The sequence below is a fragment of the Eleutherodactylus coqui genome, chromosome 3 (genome assembly GCF_035609145.1).
Source record: "Eleutherodactylus coqui strain aEleCoq1 chromosome 3, aEleCoq1.hap1, whole genome shotgun sequence".
NCBI lineage: Eukaryota > Metazoa > Chordata > Amphibia > Anura > Eleutherodactylidae > Eleutherodactylus > Eleutherodactylus coqui.
In genome coordinates, this window is record NC_089839.1 from 196,176,346 (window position 1) to 196,186,410 (window position 10,065).

The 10,065-nt window shown below is 47.7% G+C and overlaps 1 protein-coding gene across 1 annotated transcript; it reads left to right on the forward strand.

Moving 5' to 3' along the window:
• Positions 1-1,482: 1,482 nt before the first annotated feature.
• Positions 1,483-9,760, forward strand: JAGN1 (jagunal homolog 1). Its single transcript, XM_066596751.1, has 3 exons — positions 1,483-1,559; positions 6,098-6,201; positions 8,391-9,760. The coding sequence occupies exons 2-3, from the start codon at positions 6,113-6,115 to the stop codon at positions 8,851-8,853; spliced, it is 552 nt and encodes a 183-aa protein (XP_066452848.1). The 5' UTR covers positions 1,483-1,559; positions 6,098-6,112; the 3' UTR covers positions 8,854-9,760.
• The last annotated feature ends 305 nt before the right edge of the window (positions 9,761-10,065 follow it).

The following is a 10,065-nucleotide window of genomic DNA, read 5'->3' on the forward strand; positions in this document are numbered from 1 at the left end:
CTTTACCCAGATTGCTCTAATGTAAGGAGGGACCTCGGGTCATCGCAGCACAAAATAAGTGTGGAAATAAGTAGCAGCACAGGTCAGGCAGTTTTATGGCCCCGCTGTCTGCAGCCGGATGGCCCAATACACCCGATATCAAGCAGAGTGATTAGAGATGGAAGGATCATGTAATGCCATCATCACGGTCACTATGTAGGTGAAGGGTGGACGCTGTGCCACAAACCAAAGAAGAGGGTGCAGCATGTGACTCACGACTACACATACCGCCCGGAGCAAGAGGGTCCTGTGAGAAGTCGCACGATAAACAAATCGAGCCTCGCAGAGGCCTGCACAGAAATGTCACGGGTGATGCGCCGGCTCGGCTCTGCGCATGTGCGACAGCCGGCACATAGCAGAGCAAAAGAGACACCGCAGGAGGTGAGCTGCGGCGGTCACTGCAGGGGCACAGCTCGCATCCCGCTGCGAGAATTCTCACAGTGATATCCGAACCGGCCGTCTTCCCATATTAATAATAAAAAGATCTTAACCCCCCCCCCCCCCCCCCTTTCCCAAAAACATATTTGGTATTGCTGCATCCATATAACTCCGATCTATCAAAGTAATGCATTATTTTCCCTGCAGGGTGAACATTGTCTGAAAAAAAAATGCCAGCAGTGCACTTTTTTTGGTCACCCCGCCTCCAAGAAAAAAATTAATAAAAATGGATAAAAAACAATGGTGTCAATAGAAACTAGAGGACATCCTGCAGAGATAACCCCTCGCACAACTATGTCAATGGAGAAATAAAAGAGTTCTGGCTGGCAGACGATGGCGGCGGAAAGTCATTAATTTTTTTTCCAAAGATATTTTATATTTTAAAAGTAGTACAGAAAAAAGCTAAATAAACTTGGTATCGTCAAAACTGTAGCGACCCACAGAATGAAGTCATTGTGTCATTTTTGCTGCAGTGTGTAGCCATAGAAACAAGACCCGCCCCCCTCAAATATAATTTTTCACTCACCTTAGAATTTTTTCTAAGATTTTTCAGTACATTAATTTTTTTATAAATGGGGAGGAAAAATGCTAATGAAAAAAAGGGGGTGAAGCATCCTTAAGGGGTTAAACGTGTTGGTTAGCGCTATTTATGGGGTGCCCTGGCTTTCATTATGGGGTGTGATCAGTATCTGGGGGTGGGAGATGTATAAAAAATAATTCATGTCTAATTGTTGAAAACAAATCCTGAAATCTGATGACTGGCAGAACATAATACAGCTGCAATCGAAAACAAGAAAACCTGCAACAGCTGTGGAACTACAACACTCAGCATGTTCAAACAGTCCCCGTGTTCGTTGTAATCTCCATTGGCAACTTGGAAGCTATTAGATACTGAAACATGGGAAAAACTCAGGTCACCCCCTTCCAGTGACCAATACACAGCTACTTTGGGGAGTACAAAGATGAGGTCTACACATTACTCACTATTATCTTCCGGGAGTACCAATATGGCGCCGCGCTGGGACCGGAAGTGGTCATCGTGCAGCGCTGACTGAGCCATTCCATCAGGAAGGAGGTGTCAGGTGAGGGTCGCTGTCCACGGAGGGGCAGAAAACGGGAGCATGCGGGGCTGCATGGTGGGGGTTACAGCCTGGTGTAATAGGGGTGCAGCTCTCTGCAGGGGTCTGCTCAGTACAACGTGTGCGGGCTGCCCCCTCATCTATGCAGAAGCATTAGGAAGAACTGGCTGCGTGAGCGAACATTGATGTAGCAGAGCTAACAGAGATGTAGCAGAGCTAACAGAGATGTAGCAGAGCTAACTAAGCTACTTGCATTTTTTTTTTAATCGGATCATTTGATTGGCTACATTTTTGAATACACGTATCCCATAATTTCTACCAGTATAATATATACAGCCCATAGTGTTACCCACCCAAACCATACCATTACACTATATAGAATCTCCCCCACCCCAAATAAATAAATTGACATGCATACAAGCCTCTCCCCTATGACCGGGCTCACTTGGTGGTATTTGCACGCGCGATACATGGAAAATAGGAGCCGCTGATTTCATGTGTATTTAATGTGCACAGTTCAGTCGTGCAAGAAATAATAAAATCGGCGTCCTCTGTTTTCCTGCACATTTGCGCACGGAAACAACAGATATTGAACTTATTAAACTTAATTGGTCATTATAATGAGTGAGCATCCGTCGGGTTGCTTTCTGTGCGCAATTCTGCACAAAAAGTACAGTAAAATATGCTGTTGCAGATGCATGACACCCGATGCGCCAAAATGCGGTGCGAGTGAATATATGAACTATCCATTGTATACTGTTTCCTGAAAATAAGACCCTGTCTTATATTAATTGTTGCTGCCCCCCCCCCCACCCCACCCAAAAGAGGCACAGTGTCTTATTTTCAGGGGGATATCTTATAATACTCACATAGCAGCCGCGGTCCTTCTGCTGCTCTCCGGAGCTCCGCCAGGCTTCCTGCGGTCTTCGGCTGCTGACAAAACATCAGTTCCTGGTTGTGACATTCATAAATCCCATTTTTTAGGAAGCGATGGCTCTGATTGGCCAGCGAGCGCTGCTCTCAGCCAATCAATGCAGTGCTCGCTGAACCAGCGTGATGACTGTGAAAAATCGGGGTAGGTCTTACTTTCAAGGAAACACAATATATCAGACCATCTTCCCCAAATTATCTCAAACTCAGTCCAACAGCCTGTTTTTTTATATCTCCCTCTTTTCTCTGATCTTTGTGACACCTCTCCTCCTGTCGGGGGGCAGGCTGCACCCAACGGGCAGTAATTGGCTGCCGCACCTGAGACACCGCTGTCTGAATTCCCAGCATATAAGATCTGGGCCCAAGGCCTCATGGCACGGGCACGCACGGATTCCAGCTGTGCCCACGGACAGAAGAATGCATTTTCTTACCTGTCCAGCTCCAGCGCGGGTCTCCTCTGTGCCGGACGGATCTTCTTTCTTCAGCACGACGGATGTGTCCTTATGCACCGGCCGACGCGCCGGGGGCATGGGCAGTGCAATTTTTTTTTTTTGAATCCCCTGGATCCGCAGCACGTCCACAGTGACAGCCGCGGGCGGTCCGCGGATCAGACGGCTTCCTTTGACTTCATCCCATTTATCAGCAATATGGCCTGCAGCTTTCTCCCATTTACTGCTGTACATGGTGAGAAAGCGTCTGACTATATAAATAGGATGCTGCACCCTTCGTAGTGCCAGGGAACACAAGAACATTCCCCAAGGGGTGCTGGGCCCTAACCTCAAATACTGACCGGCCTGAGCAGCAACCGCATGCCGTAACTAAAGGAACAGAATAACTATGGAGAACGTCAGAAAGTTCTCTAAATTGTTCGATACTATAAGAAAGACCCCCAAATGCTCCAAAAATATTTCCCTCTCTTCTCCCACAGTGAAAATCCCTCCAACCTAAAAAGCTGGCAATTTCGGATTCCTCCAGAGAGGGGAGGGGAGAGAAAATCCATCTAGTTGTAATATCTGATGACATTTATTCATAAAGTACTAGTCGGAGATGATCCCTATTTCCCCCCGTCTCACGTGCCGTTATAGGGGGCTACAATCTGTCACTTTAGAAACTACTTGTGCAATTTTACATAGGACTGCCGGAAGCATCTTACACCACAGATAACCCTGTAACTGAGGCTTATTTTTTGAGTAGGTCATATATTTTAAGCATCCTCAAAAATCCTAAAAACTCATGCTAGGGCTTATCTCTGGGTTAGGTCTTATTTATAGGGAAATGATATATATATATATATATATATATATATATATATACACACACATCTAACTTATTTATTTTGCTGACCAAAGGTCCTTGTTAAAAAGACAATTGCAGCGTTGGCCCAGTCGGTGGGTCTCTTAGACAGATGGCACTTACATGACATGCGGGTGCTCCTTTTTTTTCGTGCACCCACTGACTTAAATGGAAGGTTTAAATGACATCAGCTGGGCCATCTTGTACTTACCTGTGTGAGTATAGCCTAAAGCAAGCTCCTCCTCACCTCGGTCATACTAGTACTTTAGTGGCAGGCTGCAGTGCCCGGTATTTGGTCCTCCACTTATCCAATAGCTAGGTATCTGAAGAGTAAATGTAATCCACCACAGCTCTTCCGACCCCAACGTACCTACCTCTGCTGTAACTCTACGGGTATGCTCTCATGCACAGCCTATTATAGTAGCAACAAGAAAATCCGCCGCCTAAACTGACCTTCCGCGTGGATCCTAAAGCGCTTGTCCCGCACTCTTACTATTGCTGAGTTATCCTCCATAATAGATTGCCGGGCATCTGCCACTCCAGATCCCCGCTGATCAGCTGTTTTTTGGGCCCGCTGTCGGTGTGAATAGCACCAGAAGCCGATAGCGCTGTCAACATTGCAGCACCCTGGGTTAGAATTGCATTGCGTTCAATAGAGGCTCTGCCTGCAGTACCAATCCAGGCCACTGTAACATGTACAGCGCTATCTGCTTCCAGTGCTGTCCGTTGTGACAGCTGGCCCGATGAACAGCTGATCAGCGGAGATCGTAAGCGGTAGACCCTCATTGATCACGTGTTGATGACCTGGGTCATCGCTAGTAATACTTCCACAGACCCCTGTAAATCTGCAGCATATTCCTTTATGTAGCAGATTTATTGCAGATTCCAAAGTCACATGGGGAAGTCAAAATCTGCAATACATGCAAGCTGTTGGGTATTTTGCTGCAGATTATCTACGGATGGGGACAATGGTAAGATACTAAAAACACCTGATCTGCAGCAGATTTCACCCTTTTATTTAAATTCAAATTGAAGAGGTGAAATGCGCTGCGGATCTGAACCAATATCTGTCACACAATGCGCAGTAAATCGGCTACATGTGAACCCCTGACTTCTGATGTCAACAGAGACCGGGTGAAGCGCTGGATCGCCGAGGACACGTACTGCTTGATGTGTTGTTTTAGGCTATCTGGATTCTGCATGCAGATCCGGCTCTGGCGGCAGCGGCGTCCGCGCATACTTTCTCCTTCGCCATCTTTTCTGCACTACGGATGGACCCAGTGGCTCGCTGCCGCACATGCACAGTAAAGATTTTTCTTTAATTTCCCCTGCGCCGTCGCTAGGCAACGACGCAGAATCCGCGACCTGTCCGCAATGTTCATTATGGACGGGCCGCGGGTTGGACGACTTCCATTGATTTCAATGGAAGCCGTCCGTGCGTAGCCCAAGCTATGCTCGTGTGTGGGAAGCAGTGGATCTCTATGGGAAGTAACGGGCGGTATTTGCTGCGGATTCGCAGTGTGAACGCCAACAATGAATTCCGCAGCAAATATTTTCCTTGTGTGCAGGAGGTCTAATTTTCAGAAACTAACTGGACAATCCCTTTAAACAGTCCCACAGCGGTAAATCTGCAAGCAAGTGTTCACCCAAGTGGTGCTGATGCACCGCGGCAGAGAGCCCAAACAGATCTATGTGCGCCGACTGCAGCGATGAGTATAGATATACAGGCCTCTATAGGAGAATGCAGCACTCTATGACAGCAAGCAGAATCCTTGCAGCCTCCTATTATAGAGCTGTAGTAACCCATGTACCGCACTGTGGTGCCTCTATGGGGCGCTGCGTGTTGGAAATATTCATCCCTGGAAGCAGTGTGCTAGGAGATTACCTCTGTAATAGGGCATATCATACAGCTTGTCACGTTAAAGGCATTCTCCAGTTGTAAACTACTGATGGCCTAGCAGGCCATCAATAATAGATCGGCGGGGGTCTGCCACCTGGGACCCTGGCCAATCAGCTGTTTGCTGGGTCGGTGTGCTCATGCACTGAGCTGATTTCTACAGGAAGCAGACATCATCTCTGTTCCCAGTAGAGTGGGCAGGCTTAGTCTGTGGGAACTTTGCCTGCAATACCAAGCCTGGCCACTGCACTGGGAACGGAGCTGTCTGCTTCCTGCAGAAATCATCGCAGTGCACAAGCACACAGGACCAGCGAACAGCTGATTGGCGCAGGTCCCTGCCAATGGACCCCCTTCAATAGTTTACAACTGAACAACTCCCTTAATAGTCCAGGTGCTCATACTGATATTGTGTTTCCTGCAGGTGTGGACTTCAACAATGGCTTCCCGTGCAGGTCCTCGGGCAACTGGGTCAGATGGAAGTGATTATCAACATCGAGAGAGGGTGGCCAATCATTATCAAATGAGGTAAAAATCCATCCGCCGTCTCCTGCAGCGGCCGTTCGTCATGTTATACACAGAATTACACTCTTTTTGTGCTGAGTCTGTGTAATCCTGCTGTTGGCCACTTGGTGGCGCCGTAGTGATATTGTATTTTGAGTGCAGCAGGCTCATTGCTTTTCTAACTGCTATTGGACAGCTTTTGCATAATTGTATTTTTGTTTGCATGCTGCCTCGGGTGACGTACAGAAGCTCATTGTTACATGCAAACAATGCTTTACATACATGTTTAAGTGCCAAGGAGCCAACCAGGAGGCCCTAAACATCTGTGTGGTGGTAGATGCCATCCTGTAGGTTGGTAGCGGGGTCTTTTATCTTGATTTTAAAGAGAGAGACACCATAGTCTTCTTCCTAGTGAAGCGAAGAGGTCAACAAGGTGAAGAGGCTTAATGCTCTGATGAGGGTTGTAGTTCCTTTCTCCTTGTGCTTGGTGGTGGTGGGGGGTCTCGGTGCATAGACCCCCACCCCCACTGATAAGAACTTATATTTCCGCGACCTGTCAAGATATAGATTTTTGAGTACATACACTGAACTGATCATACATGCTGCTGAAAATCAGCCGGTAAGATTTAAAGGAACACTAACAACCTTAAAGGGGTTTTCCGGAACTGAACATTTGCTTACCTATCCTCAGGATAGGTCATCAAGAGCTGATTTTTAGGAGGTCCACCGTTCGGACTCAGTTGATCGCCGTGGCCTTTTCTCAGGCCAGCGATATCATGTTCATTGGTCACATGGACTGAGAGCAGCTCTGTCCCATTTAAGTGAATAGGACTGAGCTGCAATATCCGACATAGCCTGTATATAGTGTACGGCGTTGTGCCTCGTATGGACTGAACTGACAACGACACTCATAGGAGCGCCTCCGTCACTTCAATCAGCTGATCATCAGGGATCCCCAGTAACGGACCCCACCGATCAACTACTGATGACCGATCCCGAGGATAAATAATCAGTAGAGTTGTGCCAGAAAACCCCTCCAACCTCTTAAAGGGGTTGTCCCGCGAAACAAAGTGGGGTTATACACTTCCGTATGGCCATATTAATGCACTTTGTAATGTACATTGTGCATTAATTATGAGCCATACAGAAGTTATTCACTTACCTGCTCCGTTGCTGGCGTCCCCGTCTCCATGGTGCCGTCTAATTTTCAGCGTCTAATCGCCCGATTAGACGCGATTGCGCAGTCCAGTCTTCTCCCTTCTGAATGTGGCCGCTCGTGCCAGAGAGCTGCTCCTCGTAGCTCCGCCCCGTCACGTGTGCCGATTCCAGCCAATCAGGAGGCTGGAATCGGCAATGGACCGCACAGAAGACCTGCGGTCCACCGAGGGTGAAGATCCCGGTGGCCATCTTCACAAGGTAAGTAAGAAGTCACCGGAGCGCGGGGATTCGGGTAAGTACTATCCGGTTTTTTTTTTTAAACCCCTGCATCGGGTTTGTCTCGCGCCGAACGGGGCGGCTATTGAAAAAAAAAAAAACCCGTTTCGGCGCGGGACAACCCCTTTAACGACACGGGATGTACAGTTATGTCCTGTGCGTTTGCGGTTTCTATGGGAGCCAATCCCACCCCATACAATGCGGGTGCCGATTATTTTTTGCAGCTAACAGCCACGATCAGCATGAATGCTGATCTGATTGTGGCTGTTAACCCTTTAAATGCCACTGTCAGTTCTGATTGGTAGACCCCATTTTGTGCATAAAAATATTACATGTTGAACTACTGTATATACTCGCGTATTAGCTGAGTCAATACGTTTTATCACAAAAAACTGGTAAAACGTATTGACTCGAGTATATACTAGGTAAAAAAAACATGCAATACTCACCTCCCAGCCAGCGTCTGTGTCCCCGGCGGAGACTTCTCCCCGCTGTCATCTCCCTGGCTTGGTTTTGAATTCCCCCACCGTGAGCGCTGTGTAACTAAGCGCTGTGATTGGATCAAGTGCCAGCCAATCACAGCCAGCGCTCAATAAACCAATCACAGCCATTCAGTGATGTCATTCACTGAATGGCTGTGAATGATCGAGTGCCGGCTGTGATTGACTTGCGCTCAATCCTACAAATCCAAAATGATAGTTGGTGGAAACTGTTCACGCCCCCTATTATAAATTTCTATTACTGCCTAATGTTTGTCTTTCACCTTCCTTTTATTTCAGCGTGTCTCTGAAGAATGAAATCAAGAAGCTGATCTACGCCCACATATTAATTTGGGTGCTGTTGGCAGCTCAGACAACCGTGGCCAACCTGAAACTGGTATCCCATGATTTGGTAGCCATGCCGTACCAGTGGGAGTACCCGTACCTCCTCAGCATCGTCCCCTCTCTTTTCGGATTGTTCTCCTTTCCCCGTAATAACATCAGTTACTTGGTGATCTCCATGATCAGCACCGGGCTCTTCTCCATCGCCCCCTTGATCTACGGCAGTATGGAAATGTTCCCGATGGCCCAGCAGCTGTACCGCCACGGCAAGGCTTACCGCTTCATCTTCGGCTTCTCTGCCGTGTCCGTCATGTACTTGGTTATCGTGGTGTCTGTGCAAGTTCATGCCTGGCAGATTTACTACAGCAAGAAGCTCCTGGACTCTTGGTTCACCAGTACTCAGGAGAAGAAGAAAAAGTAGCCAGAGGGTGCAGACAATGAGGGGAGGGACTATGGAGAAGAGAGGAGAAACTATTCAGAGGGTGGAGATGGACAAGATATGCATGATGTAACTTATGTAATAAGAAGATTGGGCCCAAGCTACGGGGGACACGTCGGAGGAGGGGACAGGGGTACGGACATTCTACACAAGCTTTTATTAGGTTAAAGCAACCCTCTGGTGCTGGACAAACCATGATGGCTGCGCTGCTGCTCTGACTACATGATAAGTACTGTGCATTGGTAGTCTTAAAGAGGTTTTACACGCAAATACTATGGATAGACCATCTATATTTGTTTGGTTGGGGTCTGCCAGTCTGCTGATGGAACCCCAATGGTCAGCGCCGCAACACACAGGAATGGTGCTGCTCCGACCCATGTAGTGGCCGGCAATTGTAACTGCAGGTAAAAGTCAATGGGAGCTGCTCCTGCAGTTACAAGTGCCGGCCACTACACAGGGGTCGGAGCCAACTGCTTTTGTTCCAACTACTATGTATTACGGTGCTGACAGCCAATGCCTGATCAGCTGCGGTCCCGAGTGGCAGATCTTGGCTGATGAACTATTGATGACTTATCTTGGGACATGAATAGTATTTGTGTGGAAAATCCCTTTAAGACAGACTACTTGCTACTCATTCTTCACATGAGCAGTAATGACCAATCAGAGTAATGTGTAGTGTCTTCAATGTACAGTATGCAGCAGGTATACAGAGATGCGGTGCGGCCATCTTGGTTTGTCCAGCAGCGGAAGGTCGCTTTAAGACGCATTCACTTTTGCAAACCTGGCTTCAGATTTCATGTGGCTACAAGGGAAATTTCTGTCTGTGCTTCCATTTATATTTTAAGACCGTCCACGTGAAAATAAATCCGTGTCTTGTACGAATATGAAATCGGAGCCTTACGACAAATCGGTTACATTGAAGATGGTGGGTTTTCATTTACACGGAAACATAATGTCTCAGTGTTTCCCTCTCAGACTTTGATGGCGTTTCCACCGGATAACGCTGGAAGCCTGATAGATGCAGGTCCCACATCTGAATGCTGTTGCCAGGGATGGTCAGGACTTAAAGGGTTATTCGAAGCACAGCCAGTGATCCCCAGGATAGGGAATAACTTGCTCTTCGATGAGGGTCTGACTGCTGGGACCCCCATCGATCATGAGCTTGCAGCCCTGGCATGTCCCAAAGTGCAGCCT

Coding starts and splice junctions, on each gene's coding strand:
- JAGN1 (XM_066596751.1), top strand. CDS start 6,113: ATGGCTTCCCGTGCAGGTCCTCGGGCAACTGGGTCAGATGGAAGTGAT. Junction 6,202..8,390: donor GCCAATCATTATCAAATGAG/GTAAAAATCCAT, acceptor CTTTTATTTCAG/CGTGTCTCTGAAGAATGAAA.